General features: G+C 42.2%; 1 protein-coding gene across 8 annotated transcripts in view; it reads right to left on the bottom strand.

Annotated features, from left to right (window-relative positions):
- MAP2K3 (mitogen-activated protein kinase kinase 3) overlaps positions 1-22907 on the bottom strand; it is a 315923-nt gene that overhangs the window by 83151 nt on the left and 209865 nt on the right. For all 8 annotated transcript variants that reach the window (XM_085628897.1, XM_085628895.1, XM_085628901.1 and 5 more), the window contains one exon: positions 578-691. In XM_085628897.1, coding sequence (XP_085485023.1) covers positions 578-691 — 114 coding nt within the window. The remainder of the gene's footprint in view (positions 1-577; positions 692-22907) is intronic.

Raw genomic sequence — 22907 nt, forward strand, 5'->3', positions numbered from 1 at the left:
TATCCATCCAACAGTCTGATGATACACACTTTTCGGATTCAAAAAGGCTCTTCATTTTCATACGCAAGTCAACCATATTCAAGATTACTCTTAAAAAATGGATATTCATAGTTTCTATGTTGCATTACACATGTATCAAATCAGACTATCCTAAAATTCCAATTCTCTATCATTGCATTTTTCTTGAGTGTTATAAGTGAGATATTGGAAAGTCATCTACAGGACACTTTGCTTCCTTCGCTCCATTATATGGCTGACAAGATTTTCCTATTCAGAGATTATAAGTCACTACTAATCAGGGTATAATCTGTTATGCACATGGAATGCATTTTCATTTAGTTAGATCCACAAACAGATAAAGACAGCTGAACCTATTTTACATGTCTCTGGATATATTTGTGCAGCAATATCTCCCACTGCTTGGATTTTACGCCTATGCTTAGGTTTTCGCACTAAAAAAAGCATTCAGTACACTGACTGTGGCATCAGCATTCTGTCAGAATGTTTCTGTGGCCATTAACTTCATGTAAGTGCCCTGACTGGAAGGGGTTGCTGCTTGACCAATGTACTAACATACCTTGACAGCCATGATGGTCCCGCTTTGAGCATGCCGTACTTTCTCCACCACACCATAGGCTCCACGCCCCAATTCAGACAAAGTGACCAGGTCATCAGCCTCCACTTCGAAATTCTAAATGAAATAAAGCAGTTAACTTTGCAAAAAAGGCAGTTTCATTTCTAGCAATCAAACTAAGTCATATTATTTCCAACAACCTTTTAATCAGGAGCAGGGCCTTACAAAGTAGTTGTTTATTGGATTAATTGAATGATTTATCAGTTCCCTACATTACTACACCAGTGAATTAAATTAGTCACACTTAGTACTAAACCTTCTCCTTTCGCATCATGTGTGGATAGCACGTCCTAGTGACTCATACAGGGAACCACAGCAAAGCTGAAAAGTGAAGCGGCCAAAGTTGTTTGCTGGCTTTCACATTTACCCCAAACCCAACTGCAATACATATTCATGCATAATCCACCTGTTCCTTAACATCCAACCAGCAGGATGGCATCTCGACTTTGATGAAGATACTGGATGGCAGAAGATCATATTGAATGGGTGTTGGGACAAATGTACCCATCACCAAGTGCACAGCGTTATGTAAACCTAGTATCCTCACTTGGTTTGGCACTAGCATGAAGCTACATTGCAGGCGCGCAGAAGCCTAGACCTGTCCCTAGTAATACAAGGTTCATAACCTCTTTTGTGACAGGAGGAATACAACTAGCATAACCCACAAAGCCGGAACAGGGCTACTGTCCAAGTCCAGACTAAGAGACAGAGTGAAAAATGGTGGCAGAGTACCAGGTTGTGGGACTCTTGTTTAACCAGATTTTTTTTTCTGAGTCAGAGTGCAGTCTACTCACCCCCCTTTGTGTAAAGTTCTGCTGTTTTGGGAGCCACTATAATCGTGCGCCAACATCGAGTGCGAATTTTGAGTGTATATGTGTGCAGTGAATGTGCAGCACATCTACAGGAGTATGAAACTATGTGTAGCATGAGTACCGGGACCAGAGGAGTCTTTTTTTGATGTCCCTAGTTGACCATGGCACAAGATGGAGGGTGAGCACCAGAATAGCCCGGGTAGAGCCTGGGCACCAAATTGTAGAAAGTTATTTTGGCGATAAATATCAAGACATTCTTACAATACATAATAGTGCATTTGTCATGATTAGTAAACCATTGCGTAAGACCTGCTTCATAGATTTTTCGCTTCAACAGAAATCTGGCATAGTAAATACCTTACTAGTGCATTCAGATCAGAAGTGGTTGTATTATAGGCAATGGAATATAGAAATCTGATGTTGTTTTGTCATTTTTTTGTTATTTAATGATATCCGATAAAATTACAATACATACTTTTTCACTTTCGTTGTTCCATGAAACGCAACAAAAGACTATTTCAGTCAAGAGTTTAAACACGTGCAGAGATTCTCCTTTTGAGAAAGTACAGTCCTACATTATTAACAGCACGCGTTACAGAAATAAAGGTAAATTAGTACATTTTTCAACATTTTTGCACCGCTGCAAACTCTTGACTCGATATGCACCACTAATTATAACGTGGCTGTTACTATTTATACTAGCTATATATACTATAACTATTTCTGGGACTCAAGGTAAGGAAAACGCTTTTGAAGTTTATGAGCCGCAAAAAAAAGCCTTCATCGTCGCTGCTACTTTTCATTGATAAAGACGTGTAAAAATATACTCTCAGATTCCGATAGTTTCAACAAGTATGTCCAGAGAAAAGGTGGAGCGGAGGAACGGGTGATTTATTATTACACTTAGGATTTCAGACCATCAAAACTTCGCTTTTTAGGGTTCAACAAAAAAACTCTTTCCACTTATTTTCCACCAATAATCAATGGCCAAATGCAGGACTTTTAGGTGTGCTGAGCAGGCATCTCTTTTTTATGATGATCTAAAATAGCAAACCACTTCCGTATTCTGTACAAATTAGAACCAAAACCACCTCATTACATTTTTGCCTGGGTTCAAATACACCTTAAAGGTGGCATTCAACGTACAGGAGATGAAGAAATAACGTAAACTTCACACACTCCTGCATCTCAAACACTCACCAAGAACAAGCATTATAAAATATTCCACTGTTTGGAGTCTTCTTGTTTTTTTAAATAATTGCTTTAGTGCACAATCCATATAGTGAACTACACCTGCTCTTAAATCCTAGATGGACGCTCCTGCATGTATGCTGGTTCAGGTCAAGTTTCGGGTGTTACTGATTGTTAAAAGGGTTTAACCATATGATGCAAACAATAAGGGCCATAAAACGCCACTAGTCTTCCACTTTGCAGGAATGCAGTTTGAGAATATTTTTGTTCCATCATCCAGATATATTCAATTCACAAAAGTGACCTACCGGTGCAGAGAGGGATTAACAGGAACATTTGACACACACACTGTAATATTGATTGACCCTCATCAATCTTCCTTTCCGGCAGCCTCACGGGGCGGACCTAGGCAACCTAGGAGTTCGAAATTGAGACTGAACTTGAATGTTTGAACTTCTGTGCCCATTAAAGATGATGGAGTGGGGCTGCTTAGGGCAAGTCCTGCAGGAGCACTGTGGGCTTCCGAGTTACTCTAGCTTGCTTAGCTGGAGGCAAAGGTGGAGCAATGCGGGCTCTCGGCAGCATCCATCTAGACGCCTGCTACCGGGGTGTCCTGGGCAGGGGGTGCAGACCAGGCTCAGGTGGCACCGACTGGACTGCTAGGTGCCAGCGGTGGGGCTTAAGAGACAGGCACTGTGGTCCTGGTAGGCAGAAGTCTAGTGGAAAAGTCAGGGGGCTTAAGAAGTTGTCTTATAGGGGGGTGGTCATGCCTTTGGGGGGGCACACCTTTTTGCAGCCACAAAAGACAAAATATTGTGAGGTACATTTTTGGATGTATGCAAACTACTTCACAGAGAGCTGCAATCGAAATAAGGGTGCAAAGAATAAACATGGGAACTTGGGGGAGACCCCGAGTCCTGACCACAACTGGCACAACGGCATTCTTAATTTTCGCAAGTGTTCATTGAGTATTAGTGAGGTGGGCTTGCTTTGACATTTGTTGTAATGCATACAAGTTTCCGCTGCATACTTGTCCCAACAAAGCAGACATCTGCTCTGAATTCGATTGGTTACTGGTTACTATGTGCAGTCTTGGCCGATGAGACTTCAGATCTAGACAAAAATCACCATCTACAACCCTGCCCTGCAAGAAGACTCTCCTAGGACTCTCCTGACCATGATCGCCTCTGTATAGAGGCCTCTGAACTCAGAGAGGCCTACAAATGTAGAGTGCACATTCACTTCGATTTAATGGTCTATCAATAATTGCTTTACTTCAAAAAGATAAAATCAAAATTACATGCATAAAACCAACCACACAAAACCAATAAAAATACAGCACAAAAGGAACTCGATACTATGGTGATAATGTCTTTTTAAATGCAACTAATTTTTAACTTTTATATAATGTTGATATTGCTTTATGTTTTTACGGAAAGGAAAAAGCCATAACTGTAATTTAATTCACCTTTTTTCTTACTTTGCTATATTGCAAATGGTTTTAAGTAACTGTGCAATAAAATGAATAACAAATACAGCACAACATTTTTTTCTTTCAATTAGGTCATCATAAAGAAAAAATTGTCTAGCCTTATCAATATTAATAGGCAAATCTCTTTGCAGGTCTACGTCTACCAATTTCTTGTGGGCATTCTGAAAGCTTCAGTGGGATTGAATCCCGCCCATTGCTTATCATTAGCTTTGCAGTTTGTAAGCAGTTACTTGCTTTCTATTTACTAGCTTTATTTGTTGTAAATTTACGTCACTGGCACTTATCACTTCACGCACTTTCACCTTTTGTGTGAGCACCAGGACTAGCTCCTAAAAAAGTGGATGATACTCCGTTTATGATGTTAATAAATGTAATAATCATTCATACAACCTTGTGTCCCTTCATACATTGTTTTTCCAGTCCTGCTGGGATTCCCATTTCACTACTAACCTAGACTAAGGCTATACCTTAAATAATTAGTAGCCCTGGCTACGCGAGTATCTTCTTGGCCTCCCCCACACCGCGGTCTCATTTAAGCCAGGCATACTTCAAAACTGTGAAATGTATGACTCAATGAACATTCTGGTTCTAAAAGTACATTTACACAATCCTCATTGACAGAAGACGTAGGTCTAACCAGTTCTTCGCCACGAGGAGACGATATGGTCAAATCCTCTTTTTTAGGGGGGAGGCGGTAAAAAGAAAAAAAAAAAAAAAGACAACCCCTTATTTCCCAGAAAGGTCTTTGAAATACGAGTAACAAAACAACTGTGGCCCGTCCGGGATCTCAAGTGTCTAGGAACTATTGCTACTTGACACAGTGTACAGAGAAGCATATGGACCTTCCGAATCTGTAAAGTATTAACTATGATGATCAATTGACTTGTCGCCTGTTGATTGGTTTACAAAATTACAATACAACCTAGAACATGAGGTATTTCTTCGGTTACAGATTGGCAACTCAATCTCCAACGATTCTGTCCTGAAGTCATAGGAAAGGTGTTAGGGAGTAATAGATTGTGCATGTTACACACTAGACACCAGTGTGTAGAAAGATAAGCCTTCATATCTCAGAATGTGTTCCAACTTATAATAATAATAAAGATATTTATAAAGCGCATGGCTGCGCCTAGCGACATGTCCCAGCGCTGCGAGAGAGGGATATTCAAAAGAAATATCAACTTATATGTCCACCTACTTATAAGAGCTAGGTTAAGATCTATGCTAACATATTGGAAAAGCCACGTTTTTACCCTCCTTCGGAACAACTGCTCTGAAGGTTCCATCCTAAAGTGAAGAGCCAGAGAATTCTAGGCCTTAGCCGCTAGGAATATGAACGAACAGCCACCCCATTTAGCTTTCCTTACCCGCGGGATAACGGCCTGATTGGTTCCTGAGATCTGAGAGTACAGCTAGGTTTACGACGAATCACCTAGGAGATGAGATATAGTGGACTTCGATCATTAAAGATTCTGTAGCAAAAGCACATGGCTTTAAAAAGAATTCTCTCCTTGAGTGGCAACTAGTGGAAACTAGTTAAGGCAGGACTGGCAGAAGCATGCCGCAGGAGATTTAGTACTAGGCGGGCAGCAGCATTTTGCACTCTCTGTAATTTCTGCAGTCTTGCTTTAGTAACTCCTAGGTATAAAACATTACAGTAGTCCAACAGAGAGCCAACTGATGCCTGTACGATAATTTTTCTGGCAGAGAACAGACGGACATCAAAGATCTTTTTAAACATTTTTAAAGCGTTAAAACACTTTCTCGCCAGAGCAGCTATCGGATGTTCTAAAGATAACGCCGGGTCCAATCAGACTCCCAAGTTCTTTACTTTTTCCTTCGGGACTGGGGTAGGGCCCATTACGTCAGGCTACCAGGCTAATGTCCAGATGGAGGAGATTCTCTCCCCCCATCCCATAAGAACCTCTGTTTTACTGCCATTTCATTTGAGGCAACTGTTGGTCATCCAGCTAGCCAGCTCTATAAAGCACCTCTCGAATTGTAAAGCCTCCCCATTGGTCTGCTGAGATAAGGGGACTATTAATTGAGTGCCGTCAGCATAGTACACAATAATCACATTGTGACACTCAACAATTTCAGTCAAGGGGCGCATACAGAGGTTAAATAATGTGGGGCTCTAAATGGAGCCCTGCGGGCACCCCCTGCGATAGTGAGATCGGGTCTGAGGAGTACGGTTTTTGCACCACTTGAAAGGAGCAATCTTGTAGGAAAAAAAGCCAACCATTTCCAGGCAGAGCCCCCTCACACCACAGACGCCTAACACCATCTATGCGAGTTTCCTGAATATTTAGATAATAAAGCTGCTCACAATGCATTCAATCTCATGAGCAGAGCATACTGCCTTCCTATTAAGTCAAGAGCAAAAGAACTCACAGGATCCTTGGAATCCAAAAGAGAATAATTCCCATCACCTTTCACCCATGACATAGTGTTTGAGGTGAATGGCAGTTTTTCATGCTGTGGATTTGTTTTTGTTTTTTACAGGACCAGTAGATTGCTGAAATTTCCTATACCTCGGACGAGTAAATATGTTATACAATTCCACAATTCTGAAATCAAGAGCCTAAAATGGGTATAATACGATTTAAGTATCGCTGGTAAATTATGCATACTTTTTCAGATTTAATTACAGTAATTTACCTGCAGTCATTTTTTAAAAAAAATTTAATACAGCTCTCTGTATAACCGTTTCTTAGGAGAGCTGCTTTTCTCAGTCAGTTTAATGGTACTCAATTGGCCAACCTCAGAAAAATGGCTAGTTAGGTCAGTCTTGCTTCTATTTATGTCTTGCGACACTTCTATTTAGGCATTACAGCAAGTGAAGGGAAAATAAAACCGTATCTGCCTGCCTGCCACTTGTCGTCACCAGAAATCCACTTAGAGACACGACCTGAAGGACACCGTGCATCCTCTGGTTTATCATTGGTGTCTCACATTCTATTTTCTTCCAAAGAAAAATATGTTACCCCATTTATACTCTTGAATCTTCAAGAGTTGCAATAGTGAGCCGTAAAGGTGCCACTCACTTTTAAATTTGCTTTGTAAAGCGTTTTATTGTGATTTGTCTCTTACAATAATGGTGCTATAAGAATTGTTAATTATCTTGCTACCAGCGGATTTTGTTTAGTCAAGACTATGTACGCGTTTGTCAGGCACAGAAGGCTTTTTAAACACGCATCAGTTACATAAGCCATGCCTTTTGTGGGGTTTCTTAGGTATGATACTTATGCCACACCCCTTTTAGAGGCACTAGACATTAATGGCTTGAATGCGGACCTTGTTACCTTAAAACCTGGCTTCTAATCCTGACTTCTAGTACTTCCATTAATTGACTAACTGAAAACGTGCTCATTGTAGCTATGGAAAAAAATACAATACAACAGGCTGTCCGGGACCTTGCCAAAGATATGCTTCCACGCATCCTCCCCGTTACAGGCTGCTTTCTGTGATATGGTCCCACGCGTAACCCACACACAGTGCTGCTCCAGGTACGGCGGCTCGTGTTAGATACTCCTATTGAAGCAAAACTAACTCTGAAGAGCGATTTCGCGGTTTCATGGATGCAAAGACCTCAAGCACACCTGTAACATGAAACAAACACAGTAACAAGAAGTAATCAATGATTTTATATATGTGGATAAATATGAAACCAAAAAGACTTCCAGAGGAATAAAAACTGCTAATCTAGCCCTGATCCAACATATTGCAGCTGCTTTGCCAGAAGTGAAGAAAACCCGTAAAATCAAGCCCAATACTAGCTAGGTTCTGACGCAATTTTCGCTATTCCAATATAAAGTTGCATAATTTCTGTCATTTCGCATTAATGTTTATTATGCAACATAAAGCCATGATGCGTAATTTCAAGTCCATTCAGGTAAAAATCCTATTTTAGGTACACTAGAACACAAATGAAGAAAATGCGATCAGCCATTGTTCAGAGCACTTGCTTTATTTGTGCTCATTTTTGCGCGAAATGAATTCTCCAAGTCCAAAACATACCAAAGGACCTATTTCCCGCTGTAATGTAGTGCTAAATGTCAGATTTGCATTCTATGTAGTTTTAAATAATGTTTCAGAAATTTGGCATAATTACGCAAAATGAAATTGCTCAAATTTCACTCTCTCCTACTTAAGCCTCTTTTCTACCGCTTCTGGTTCAAGACTCGGCCAGCCCTCTCTGACGGGACACATTTTCCAGAGTTGCCTCACGTGGATTGGTCACCATCTGGCCGCATCCTTCCACGCACGAGGAGAGTGGGCCTTTCCGGCCCCTCTACTTCCGAGAGCACCAGCCAGCCGATGACCTCATCGGCGTTAGGTAGGCGAGCAGCTGTGCACCGTACTCACTGCCAAAGGGGCTATATTTAGAAGCACTGGCGGCCGGCCCAGTTCCTGGGCGAGGTCCGAACTATTCTTAGCAGCTAGGTTTCAATAGACTGCCGAAGCGACCCCACGACAACCTCAATGACCCATCCCCCGCACTCCCCAACCACCCGATAATAGAGCAGAACATTTGGCAGTGACACAAAGGTCTAAAGAAAAGCAAGCATTGGCAAAGCCAGCAGGTTTCGCCTATGGGACATCTGGTGGCTTAGTCAATTTAGACCGTGGAAATGCAGCTGAAAATGTATTTTGAAGCTACACGGACAGAATTTTAGTTTTAAGATAGCGGGAACTTGCCATACACATCAGTTTTGCAAAATAAAAATGGTATTTAAAAAATATTTATTTTCCCTAAAACAATAATATACTTTTTTGGTGCCACAAAATAAATTGTAGAGTCCACATTTACATTTACATACATATTTTCGAGGAGGAGCAGCTGACCACCTTTGTATGTCGCTCACTTCACAGACACACACCCATTGGGCCACCCAACCTCATACTTCGAACCACACACATACACACAGATATACAGAGTCCAGACTCGAGGCCCCTGGGCGGGGGACAGATGTGGTCAACTTGGGGCTACGTAGCAGATTTCTGCACTCATCCACGTACAGCCAATTAAACAAGCACTGGCATAGCCATTAGGTCTCGCCTTTGGAACCTTATAAGTATTTAGTTATGCAGTACAATATCCTTGGTGCAACAACATCAACTGTTGCATGTCTAAACACTTATAACGTCCCAAAGGCGAGACCTATTGGCTATGCCAATGCTCGTTTGTTTTGAGAATCTGGTCACCCTATCTTAGAGCCAAGCAAGGCCTCTGGTTCGGCACTTCCCATGAGTTTTTTCTGGCCTGCCAGCGCACTCCTCTACCCCAAAGCCTCTCACTGAAAGGTGTGAACTCTAGCACTGCCACGCTCGCACTGGAAGGGCACAGGTCTCTCCACGCATCTCTTTAAAAACTCCTACAGTACACCAGCAGGGGGCAGCAAAAATCACACATGCAGAGCAGGGATACCTGGTGAAGGATGGAAGATTGGCACGTGCTTAGCAAGGGAATGGATGGGATGGAAGAGGAGGGCATGGGTTGCAGGACAGCGCAAGGTAATGGAGGCGAGGGACAAGCGGGGAGCGTGGAGTAGAGCAGGAAAAGGTGAGCGGGTAACGCACACACACCACCCTAGCCCTTCACAACCGCACCCACTGCTGACTCTGCAGCTGCAGGAGAATCATTAACAGGCACCAGCCCCGAGCAGCTGGAATGAATGATGCACCACCACTGCTGGAGGCTTGACAGGGAGCAGAGGCCTGCCTGCTGTCAAGCCATGGCTCTGTTGAAAGCAGTGAGCACCAATGAATTCCTTACCGTGCATAGCAGAAGTCAAAAGTGCTTCGGTACTGCACACTACCACCACCACACCACCACCAGTGCTGGTGGCCTGTAAGGGAGCAAGGGGTCCTTGTATCATACCACAGTCAAGCTAAAAGCACCAGTGAAGGTCTTGCTGTAAACAGCAGGAGTCAATGGTGCTTCGGCACTGCACACCGCACACTACCACCACCACACCACCACCAGTGCTGGTGGCCTGTAAGGGAGCAAGGGGTCCTTGTATCATACCACAGTCCAGCTAAAAGCACCAGTGAAGGTCTTACTGTAAACAGCAGGAGTCAATGGTGCTTCGGCACTGCACACCGCACACTACCACCACCACGCCACCAGTACTGAAGGTCTGGCAGGGAGCAAGGGGTCCTTGTATCATAATAAAAGCACCAGTGAATGACTTACCGTGCGTAGCAGGAATCAATGGTGCTTCGGCACTACACACCAAAGGAGCAGAGAGAATGCATGTGTGCGTGAGCGCATGTGTGTGCGCAAGAGAGCGAGGGAGAGAGAAAGAGCGTGCATGTGTGAGAGAGAGAGAGAGAGAGAAAGAGCGTGCATGTGTGAGAGAGAGAGAGAGAGAGAGAGAAAGAGCGTGCATGTGTGTGAGAGAGAGAGAGAGAGAGAGAGAGAGAGAGAGAGAGAGAGAGAGAGAGAGAGAGAGAGAGAGAGAGAGAGAGAGAGAGAGAGAGAGAGAGAGAGAGAGAGAGAGAGAGAGAGAATATCCATTCAATTAGAGGAAAGGCACCGGTTCTCATGCAATCTTTTCGTGTTTTTAGGCATTTCAAACGCTGTGTTTTTTGGATCTCTGTAATGTACACATGATTACTTCTGTCACATCAATAACATACTTCAGGATCAATAACATGATTTAACATAGAGAATATTAATCTCTGATGCAAGCGCTTGAGGTAGGGAGTGTGTGCGCGTGGGTGTATGTGTGCACAAGCACGCACCCATTGCCTACGCACCACAATGTAAAACTCGAATTAAATTGTTTCATCGCAGAATCTATGCCGTCAATAAACTGCCCTGTGTAATTACAACCTTTTCATCTAGAAAGTAATAGCACATTTAAAAAAAAAACAAGGAAAGAAAAGGAGCCTGTTAGGACACCCAGTTCATAAAAATAATACATACTTTGTAAAACTAGCTTTTATTAATAAACCCGTCGTGTGAAAACAAAAACAAGTACTTCGTGTCATATTTGTTAGAATAATAATGGTCAGAGCCCCCTCCCCCCACCTCAGTTCATGTTTGCATTAATTGACCCCTGCTTCCCACTCGATTCATTCACCCTTTAGACACCCCGGAAACATAGAAACTGACCGACAGATTTGTCTCTGGTGTCATTACAAATATTCAGTGGCAACAGAATCTAGAGCGATGTGCGCGGAAAGAGCGGCTTGAAGCCGTCCTATCTGGTGAGATTTACTGTTTCATCGAATAATCACAGAAAAACAGGACAGTCTATGATTTCACTTACAGAGCAAACAAAAGAAATAATTTTTCACGTCAAACATGCCAGTCAAAAACTTAAGTTAAACACAGATTTCACAACAACTGAGTAATAAATGTTTTTCTCCATAAAATTTTAATGTGTCTAAGATCCCTGACCTTTGTGCATGACAAATAATCACTAACATTTCTTCCACACAGGCCGGCCGGCGGCAGTGACATGCGCACTCTGCGCTGAGCCTGCTCAAGTGAGTAATGCGCAAGAAATGCCCGTGAACAATTATGAACTTGAGTGATGAAAGCAGGGTCCTATACGGCTACTTCAATGGCCGTCCATTGGAAAATAAAGATCAGGACAATTTAAGCCAGCAACCCGTGAGTGCTGTGTTTGGCGGCAGCCACTGTAAAATAAAAACAAGAAAAAAAATGTCTGTTTCCAATTAACGCCAACGTGATAATTGGAAACAGATGGCATTAATGCTCGCTCCCGAGGACACTAGGCCATGGAACAAACATGGTGGGACAATCACCCGCCTTGGACCAATTGCGTGCTGTGTTTTTTTTTTATTTAAAAAAGACGCATGCACAGGGAAATTGCTGGCTAATAAATTTTTTTTTAAAAAGCACACGCACGAGCGTGGTCAGAGCTCAAAAGCCCTTACTAAATGCCTCGCAGAGCAGCACATGCGCGCTGGCTCAGGGGAGACCTAAAAAGTGTTGTCACGGATTTAAAAAACAAGCATTGGAAATGCAATAGGTGTCACCTTTGTTTAAGTTAAAGCCATTTGCTTTGCTAATGGTACTGTATTTTATCTATGTATTATTGAGTCTATTTGGTTTTCTCTCTCTTTTCTACATTATTCTTCTTTCTTTCCTAACTCTCGCAGCATGTTTACCACATCCTCTTGTTTTTACTGGTCCTTAGTAACAAGACAGTTAATTGTCAACGTTTACTTTTTGATCCCCGTCTAATGCTCAAGTCCAACCTGCATCTGACTTATTCTAACCCTTTAAGAAACAACTGTTTGCCAATATCTGGGTTATAACATCATTAAGTAGGGGTTAAGCAGCGCCGGACAAATAAGCAGTTGTGTAAGATGGGTGTTTACTAGACTCCTGAGGCATGTGGGGTCCCACTAAACTCAGTACATTTGGCAAAGCTACGAGTGTAGTACATTTATAATACAGAACTGTACATGTTTGAGAAAACAGGACTTTGGTTAAACTAGAGTACATCCTGACTACAGTAGAGCCCCCGATATTTCATAAAAGCCCACTGCAATTGATTTAAGGACTAAATTCAATGGGCCTGATCAAAGTGGCAATGTCTTTTTATCCATCTTCCTTGCAAGAACGTATGTTTCAGAAAACACTATTTTTTTAAATAAACACTGCACTTGCAATAGTAGCGCATGTCATTTCTTAATTCGGTTACTAGTGATGCTGCAACCCAATTTAGTACATCATCCACCCCAGTAAGCGGTCAGTCTAGCCCGCCAATCCAATCCTAGTTAATAGGTTGCAGACAAGTGGTGGGAAACGCGCTACATGGCCGATATTTTCCTGGGTGCTGTGCTGCCAGGGATTGAATAGCTATACAATTACTATACACTGGGACATGCAGTCTATGTATTCCCCACAGGCATAAATGAAGACGTCACGCATAAACAGGCAAGTGGAGTAACATAAATTTTAACCCTAAACACCCAGAGGGTTATTTAAAAGCCCGAAGGTACAATGCTTTTTTCCATGTTAAAAGTGACGCACCTGCGGCGTAAGGGTCTTGTAAATAAGCCCCCTGTGATGAGGGGGAATTGAGGAAGGACCCCAGGGGCACCAGGTCACCGCTGCCGGTACGGACTCTACTCACACCTGAGAGGAGGGGCTTGAAGGACCCAAAAGCACCGGAAGCAGACACAGAAGGAGAGCAGAACGAGAGCGAGGAACGAGAGCGAGGAACAGAGGGAGGAGCGAGACCGAGGAACAGAGGGAGGAGCGGAGCGAGGAGCAGAGGGAGGAGCGAGAGCAAGAGCAAGGAGTGGAGCGGGAGTGAGGAGCAGGGCGAGAGCGAGGAGAAAAGCAAGGAGAGGAGCGAAAGAGAAACAACGGCAGAAACCAGAGGCTATGCCGGGACGTACCCCAAGGAAGGACCCGAGGACGAGGCAGCCGGGGCCCGTGAGCCGGGTCCCGGCTTCAGGCAAGTGCTAGAGGAAACCGGGAGGTCCCTCGTGGGTTGGTGGCATGTACAGTTGGCCTACTCAGGCTTATAGACAACCGCCGATAGGGATATTGGGTGGGCAGCCTGTAAACCATCTCCAACGGGACAGACCTGAGGATAAGGCCCAGGGGACGACGGAATCGAAAAGCCCACACCCTAGAGGGAATAAGGGGTTGGGTACACCCCCCCGAAACGCAGTTACCCAAAAGGGGAGGGGAGCCAAAGGACAGATACTAATTGCCCGGTGTTTTTTATTTCCGAGGGTACGCCTGGCAGGACCACGCCCGAGGACACCGCCAAGTACGCGGGAGAGGCGAAAGAAGCCGGAAGAACTCCAAAGGACCCCTCCCTACAAGGACAACGCCCTTCTTGATCCCCTTTTCCTCTACCCCTGGACAGGTGTCCGTGGCAAAAAAATAAAACCGAGAATCAAACAGAAGCAGTAGTCTCCTCTGGTCTGTGGGGCGTGGCGTGACACCCCCTAGTATATGCACTTCGGTTTTACATTGGTAGTTTTCGGGGGTAGTGGAATGAGCTAGAGTTGATGGGTCAGTGAGGGTTTTCGGGGGTAGTGGAATGAGCTAGAGTTGATGGGTCAGTGAGGGCTTAATTTTACCAGCACCGACAGTTAGCAAGCACAGCCAGCCGGTGTACAGCGCGCAGAAGTTAATAGTGCAAAGTGGAAGTTAGCAGAATAAGGCGATTGTTTGGTCAGGGTGTTGGAAGTCAAAACAAGCCGGTATTAGTGACAAGACATGAATGTGACAAAATCAGAAATAAAGGGGGTTGGGTACAACCATGTGAGAAAGGAATGCCTACATAAAGCAGCACACAACATTGAATACAAATTCTGATGACAACTGCAGCCAACCCGTACCTCATACCGCCTCGGGCGTTAAATCTGACCAGCGGTGACCTCAGTGGAAGTTCATACCTCATCCACCTGCGCAATAAATAAAAAAGTGCCTGCTTGTACCGGCACCAGGGTGGCTGCTCACCGAAGTAAAATGTCACCGGCTGCAGGCTGTAATTTCTTTCAGCCATGCTATGACAGATGTAATAATAATGTTGTTGTAGGCGCTGTTGCCAAGCGCTACAGTTGACTCCCAATTCAATGCACAAGTGTGCAGTGTCAGCTGAGGTCAAGTTGTTCTCACAATGCACACAACAATTTTACACTGACAAAGTTAGCCACACGAGAAATCCGGAAGTCACATACAAACATTTACTGCAAGCTTAAAAGACTCTCAGGCACAGGATTCAGGCAACGTCAACATTTTCAAATCTACACGGTCTTTGGAGGTCATTAATGTTAGTGTCTCGCACGTGCCGCTTCTACGGGGAGATTAAGTGATTTGCCCAGAATCACAGGATGCCAAGGTTCGAACCCAGTTCCCCAGCTCCAAAAGTCAGCAGCTCTAGCCGTGAGGCTACATCCTCTCCCCATTTAGGAGTTTCTCATGGTTTGTTTAAGGATGTGTGCCCTGGAGGTGACAACACACCGCGTGTGTTCAGTGTTTAAGACGTTCAGGCCTTTTGTTAATGTACTATTGAAAAACCATCCTTTGACCAGTGTGACAGCAGATAGTAAATGGATGAGTCCATATTTTCCTGCAATCTTTTTAAATCCCTTTATGTTTTGGATGTATTTTGCAAGTGCCGCGTGTTCTGTGGAAAGAATGTGAGTGGCCTTATGATTAAAAATCTGAAGTGGTGGACGTGATCATTTGCGAAAGACTGAAAGCTCGAACTCTGCAGAGGAGCGACGGTAGGTTGAGTGCTGCAGACAGTCACCAGCTGCGCGGAACCGGCCAGCCTGGGCTTGTGTGGTTTTTCTGCAGCCATTGTGAGCTTCAAGTCGATAATCTGTCAGTGTCAACTTAACTCAATATGGATACGTTTGCATGTGTTGCTTGCCTGTCCCTCCCTTCCCCCAAACCCTGCCTGCTTCTTTTTGCATATATTAAGGGCACACAAAGGAAATTCCACTGATGGTGGCTGTGCAACCCTGTGAATTAATGAAAGTGGGTGCCGTGCTGTAACGTGAAAGCGGCGCCCGTGTAAATGAAAGTTAGTCGCAATGTAAGGCAGGACCACATCCCGAGCCAATAACATCCAGCCTGGCCCGGACGAGGGTGGGAGGGCATATGGAGGCAGAAAAAGGACTGAAAAACCATTGGAAGCGGGGAAAGATGGTGGTTGCCACAACCCTGTAAAGGAAAGCGGTACTCGTGTAAATAAAAGTTTGGGGCACGACGACATGATGAAACCTTATTATAATGGTGGCACTTGCGCTTTAGATTTAAACATGTAAAGCTAATGCACGGTGCCACGATTGCTTCAAAAGTAAAGCAATAGAAAAAAAAAAATACATTTTTTTTTCTATTTCTTCACTTTTGAAGCAATGGCGGCACCGCGCTTTAGCTTTACATGTTTAAATCTAAAACGCAAGTGCCACCAATGTAAGCTCAGTAAAAAATGAACAGAAAAAAGGCATGCATATGAAGGAGCGGGTCCTGCCGTGAATATTGATGATTAGCAATTACGCTGCTGGGTGAAGCGTGCAAGTGTATCTGCACAAGGAACAGTTTAAGGAAAGTAGCGGCTGGGGGCACGTGAAGAGAATATGCTAGTCGACGCTTGGCACTGCTGCCTGATGCGCGCGAACGTGCAAGCTTGTGTAATGGCCTACGGAAACAAGCGCGGTCCTCAGCGAGACCTAAAAAGCGAATGGACTACGAAAACAGGTGCGGTCCTCAGCGAGACCTAAAAAGATGTTGCCACGCCATTGCAGGAATTGAAAAAAAAGTGCTCACCTAGTAATTAGAAGACACTGTCACGCTGTGGAGTAAAAGATCCAATCCCGGTGGGCAGGGCCAAAAGTGGACAAGGCGGTAACTAGGAGGTACTAAGAAGCCTCCTTTTCAATCAAGTTCCAGCGTTTAGCATGGAGGATGACCCCGGCAAATGAAAAAGATGGGCGGGGCTTCTGAAAGTTTCTGAAACTGTATTGATTCAAAGAAGCCCTCGCATGGCGAGTGCAGCGCATGTGCGCTGCTAACGCCAGGCGAGACCTATAAAAACGGCATTCAAGGAGTAACGGCCACAGTTTTCGCACTGAAATAAATTAATGAATTTGTTTAGTGCAAACAGCTGCCCTTATGGGTGACCCGGCGTTGAAAAGGCAGTCAGAATGTATAGCAAACAAAATCAACCTAAAGCAAATCGAAAACCCAAGTTTTCCACAGTGTGCTAAAGAAAACTAGTATTGTTACAGTCGAAAACATTTCACAAATGAAAGGTGAAGTCTAAGATGTCAACAGGTCTCACTAATAAACACAAAACTGATAAAATCTGAAATGTCAAAGCTGAAGCTACCTACCACTGTAACTCCGATTGCCATCAGTTATGAATTACTACTGACAAGGTACTTATGTTGAATACATTATTTGGTACTTTGACAGGTAGCATCAGATAACTCCCTAAAAAACCAATGTTTTAGCCTTATGAGAGACTGTCCTTTTCAGCGATCAGGTTACGATTGAACCTGTACAGTTATAATCACCTCTGTTGACTGCTAAGGAACCTTTGTTCTCTACGTGGCAATCGGAACACCGCAACAGAGGCATTAACCAGAGGAGCTAGGTCACTATGTGTGGAAACTGACTAGCAGGCGACAGCCCCCTGTGGCAGATATTTAAACAGACTAAGCAATGCTACAGAAATTGAGATCTGTGACCGGCAAGGGGGGCCTACAGACCAGATGAACTGAGGTAGTAAGCCCAACAGGCCCCTCCAAGACTCCTTCACACAACACAGACTACTTGTTTCACAGTCTCATCTCATCATATCTTGTCACTTCGAATATGTTTAAATGACTTATGTAACTAATGCACTGCCGACAACTGATATTTTAAAGTGTATACATGTTTCTTTTAAAACTAGAAGAATTAATTTTATGAGCTTATTGTTATGGTTTTAACTAATTAAAACAATAAAGAATATTTGATTTGATTTGCCTACAGAACTAGGCCACAGGTGCCTTATCCCACTTGGTAACCCAATTGGATTTGTAACTCGTGCCATGTACACCAGAATCGAAACACTTCAAGTATCTTTTTCACGCCCCTCTGAAGCATTACGTATTTTTAGGTCCGATACTACAAGGTGGCTCGTATTTACAGTTTTGAAATACTTGCTTCATGCCTGGTGGACGAGATTAAAAATGATAAAAAATGACTAAGAAAGATAAATGATTATGTAAGCAACCAGACTTCAGGGTTATTAGTGGATTATTGGGGCTTAGAAACTTTGAACTCTCACATTTTAGACTTGATATAAATCTGTAATTCTCCTATTTTAATCCTATATGGAATTTTAAAATGTTATACATGTTTACACTGATGGAGAGATGTGAAACTCTGTTTTATTGTAAATCTGTCTTTTTACGCTGTAATGAATTTTTATTGGTTGTGATTTATCAAAATATTGATCGAATAAACACATATATATATATATATATATCCATCCTACTGGCGGTCGCCAGTAGGGAGTTATAGTTAGGACCGTGTTTCCATAGGAAATCCGCAACATTCCATTTTGAATAACTTTGGCGCAGATTGACGAATTCTGGCGAAATTTTCAAAATAGGTGGGGCGCTCCGCTCCGCTCCTTCCCTGAAAGTCTCGGGGGGTTCGTCAAGCGGGGGCTGAGAAAAAGGGGGGGGTCCCAAAACGCGTTTTCCCCATGCCTTTTTCCATAGGACCTTTAGTCCAAGCTGCAGCCCGAACGGCTGAACAGAATTACTTGAAATTTGGCAAAGAGGTAGTCCTCAGGTCAGGGATGTGCCTTTTGTAGGTCTGGTGTAAATGTGTTCAGTTTTTGCTGAGAAAATAGCATTTAAATCAATATATATATCTATAGGCGCGCTCCGAGCGCTTACGGTAAGCTTACCGTACGCGCACGCTGCCATGCGCGAGCACAATTCTGATTGGTGGTTACATGACTGTAAACATTCGAATCGGTCAAAATCAGGAAGTGTCGGCCTCCATTTTGTGTGTCTCACACTGATAAAAAAAAAGGAGGCGAACGTGGAAAGGGGGAACCGAAGAGAGTTGCAGACCCCCTAGCGTTTGTCAGGGGGTCCAAGAAGGCCATAAAAGTATGAAAAATACATTTAAATGTTTTTTAAAAAAATCGCGGGGTGCGCGTACGGTAAGCTTACCGTACGCGTACGGTAGAAAAAAAAAACAAAAAAGAAGAAAAAAACAAGTTAAGTGTTTAGATATTAGGGGGCTCTAAAAAGAGCCGTTGTGTTCATGGAGTGTTTTTTGGTACATACAAGTAAGTACCGATGCAGAGTCTGAAGTTCAAGAGGAAGACTCTGTTCCCTTCATCATTGAAATGTACACCGTCTCCTCTATAAATGTCTTGCATGTTGTAACGCAAGTTGTTGTGGTATATAGAACCCATACCATAGTCTCTGAGGAAAGCAGAAACAGATTTGTTGACGTGCTTTCTTGCTTTCTCAATCTGCGGACAATATTGGTTGGACCAGTTCCACTTTTGCCTTTGGCATATGTTAGAATATACAAAGGCAGAATGAGGAAAAAGCGACATCAATTGCACAAAGGTGTCCTTAATAAGCATTTCCAGACCTACACCAGTTAAAGTGCCTAGGTCATTTCCACCACAGTGCACAATAATAAGGTTAGGCTGTGGGAGATGTAGAAAGGTTTTCACCAAAGGCATTAATTGGTGCCACTTTAACCCTCTCTGACCAATCCATTTAATGTCTACATTTGGCAAAGCAAGGTCTCTCACCATACCTCTTTTTTCTGCAAATTTTTCACTCCAGAAGACATAGCTGTGACCTACAATCCACACTGTGAACATCTTTCAAGGAGATCTGGATGCACTCTGAAGGTGTCTTTCAGTAGAATGGCAATATGAAATGAAAGACAGTTTGAAAATGGAGGCATACATATTTTTTAAAAATATAAATAACTCATTGGCTGTTTCACACCATTCTACACTAAAAACTAGGCTGTATGTGTACATTTTTAGAAGCATGTTTTGTATTGGTTCAGAAAATTGTGTTCCCACAGAAGAATAGTTTGGATTTGCTGTTAGGTTGGACAGGTGAAGCACTCTTGGTCTTTCGATTTGAAACATTGTGTGGTGAACTTCTGACCTCTCTCCTCACAGCAGTGTTCCATGAGCTGTTGCTATGGTAGCAGGCAGAAGTCAAGTTGGGGGGAAGGGTATATTTGGAAACGGGTTGAAGTTTTCAACCAATAGAAATGTATGATTTCATTTGAAAAAAAGTTGGAAGCACGGAGATTTGTAATTAACATGTATACGTGTGAAAAAAGAGAGGGAAACATTGCCATTAATTGGTTCTGCTCAGAGGAGAGAGGTGTACAGCTCTGATATTCTGACTCTGATAGTCTGCTGTTTGAGTGCCCAATTTCTTTCTCAACTAACTAATTTTAAAGGTGAGTTATGAGTTTGAGAGGGGATGTATGTGGTGATTTTTGCATGAGTCTGTGAGCACAGAGGAATTGCTGTCAGCGATGTATTTCGTGGCTCTCTGGTTCTTTTGGGAAGTAACCATGCATATGTCTCTTGCAACTGAAAATACACAGTCTGCATAAGCAGACTGTTAGCACACACCCAGCAGTTCATCCTGTAGAATCATGCTGAGTATTCACAAGTGACTGGTGTTTCAGGTAGCAGTGAGTAACGCTAATACATTCAACATCACTAAGGCTGATTTCTTTTGCTGGAGTGTAGTCAGTCACCAAGGTCACACATGTTCATGGTCTGAAAAAGCTGTTTGCACATGTGCTGTTTTCTGTGTCTGAAAACTGTAATGACAATGTATGCGACTGTTAGAGTAATTAACGCTTGCAGGAAAAAACAGTACTAAGTGTGCTTGGAAATTGGCAAGCAAATTTAATTTTCTGCCTAAAAACACAGAAGACAGTAGTAAGTGTGCTTTGAAATTGGCAAGCAAATTTCATTTTCTGCGTAAAATCACAGCATGAGTCTTGCATGGCCTTCTTGGACCCCCTGACAAACGCTAATGCATTCAACATCACCAAGGATCATTATCTTTGCAGGAGTGCAGTCAGTCAGCCAGGTTACACATGTACATGCTCTAAAAAAGCAGATTGCACATGTGCTCTTTTCTGCCTCTGTAAACTATAAAGAAAATGTGTCAGACTGTTAGAGTAATTAACAATTGCAAAAAAATAAAAAAGTGTGCTTTTGAATTGCAAATGAAATATCGTGTTCTGCCTAGAATTACACCAAGAGTCTGTGTGCACACAGGAATTGATCTTAGAGATTAAATTCGTGTTGGTTTTCTTGTGTTTTTCACTTGTAGGAAAGGGATAGATAGTGTTATAAGAAAAGAAAAGATCATGACAAATATAGTAATATATTTAAATTACAAAAAGGTATTTTTTTTTAGTTTCTTTCAGGTATTGCTCCAGAGCAGTGAAGGAAATATAAGATGCCTATAAAATTAAGACAGAGAAAACAACAGAAAAAAAAAATGTTTATTTGAAGACAACTGGAGGACCCAAGTTAGTTGAAGATGCTCATGTTGGGAAAAAGAAAAAGTCTTCTGGTAAGCAGACAAAGGAATTCTTTAAAAATATATTCAAAAAAAGGAAAAATTTTAAAAATGCCCCCATTGGAAAAACTGTTTCAAGTAGAAAACAGGAGAATAGTGAGAATTTACTAAATGCTAATGTACAAGCAGAAGCTATAAAAATTAACTTGAAAAGAAAATCAGCATTTAAAGAGATCCGTAGGAAAATGTTTCAGAGAAGAGTGATGTCCAATTTGCTAAAGGATGTGAAAAAATATAAGAAAAGAGCAACATTTTTAAAGAGAAAAAAAGATATTGAAGCCATTGTAGCTAAGGCTTTAGATTTAAAAAGAAAACTATTCATTTTAATTTTGAACAGGATGCGTACATTAGAAAAAATAGTTAATGTAATGAAGTCACAAAGCAAAAAGAAAAGAGTAGTAAAAAGAAATAACTTTTGTAAAGTGTTTTTAGGAGAATGGATGCATAGTTCAAGTACTGAACCATTTTTTAATGAAGAGAGTTATCTTCAAAGTAATAGTTTGCTGCAAGCAGTTGACACCAGTGGTCGAGCATATAAAGTTAAGGATGGTTGTGTAATGGAAAAGGAGAAAATGGTTCCAAGAAATGAGGAAGAAGTGATTGCAGATGAGGTTATGGGGAGACGTCCTAAAGCCCCAGTGTATACTTGGAATTGTAGTAGTATTTGTACTTTGCGACAGGAATCTATTGATAAATTACGTGAGTTTTTAAGAGAATATAGTAAAAAGAGTGTTAAACAGAAGATTAAGGTGCTTCAAGGACTAGATCCATGCAGAGTGAGAGAGAATACTGGTTTGCAAGGACACTCTCTGGCTTGTTTATCTAGGAAAGTTTGTCAAAGTGTTTTTCACCATTTTAGGATGCTGGCAGTTCATCATACTGAAATTAGAAAATTTGTGAGAAGTTTGTATTTTGCTAAAAGTCCAGCACTAAAGTTAAATGAGTTGAATAAGGCTCCGTTTCGTGGATCTGTATCAGATGTTGAGAAGGTTACTGATAAGATTCAGTTTTGTTACTTTGGTCCAGAACAAGAAAGTGCAGGGAATGACAGTTATTGAGGAAAATGTGGAAGAGAATGTAGAACCCTCCGTAAATAAGAAATTTGAAGATCAAATTACAAAATTTGCTATCATCTCTAATGAAAGACCAAATATTACTTGTATTTGTTGCCGGAGAAGCCATTACAAAATCCAAACAAGGAATGTTGATCTCTACAAAAAAAGTGAAGAGGATAATTATAAGTGGAAGGATTTTGCAACATATATATTTCTTGAAAATTGTTTGATTTGGGTGAAGATCATCGTATTTGTAAATACTGTTACAACAAGTTGGAAGAAAATAAAATGCCAGCTAGAGCTGTACATAATAATTTAGAATTGGTTGAAGTTCCTGCAGAACTTTCTGATTTAAATACGTATGAGTCTATACTCATTCAATGTGTTCATCCGTTCCAGACTATAGTACGTATGGAGCCAAAAACAGGCAAATTACCTCCTTCAGATTTACAGAGAGGTTTAAAAGGAAGAGTTGTCTATTTGCCGTTGGATTTGAAAAAAAATATGGAAACTATTGATACAGATACTTTGGAAACTGAACCATTAGTTATTCTGGTTAATGGTGTACCTACAAAGAATAAGAAAATTTGGCAGGAGCTGGTAGATGTACG

Source organism: Triturus cristatus, chromosome 10 (genome assembly GCF_964204655.1).
Source record: "Triturus cristatus chromosome 10, aTriCri1.1, whole genome shotgun sequence".
In the NCBI taxonomy this organism is placed as follows: domain Eukaryota; kingdom Metazoa; phylum Chordata; class Amphibia; order Caudata; family Salamandridae; genus Triturus; species Triturus cristatus.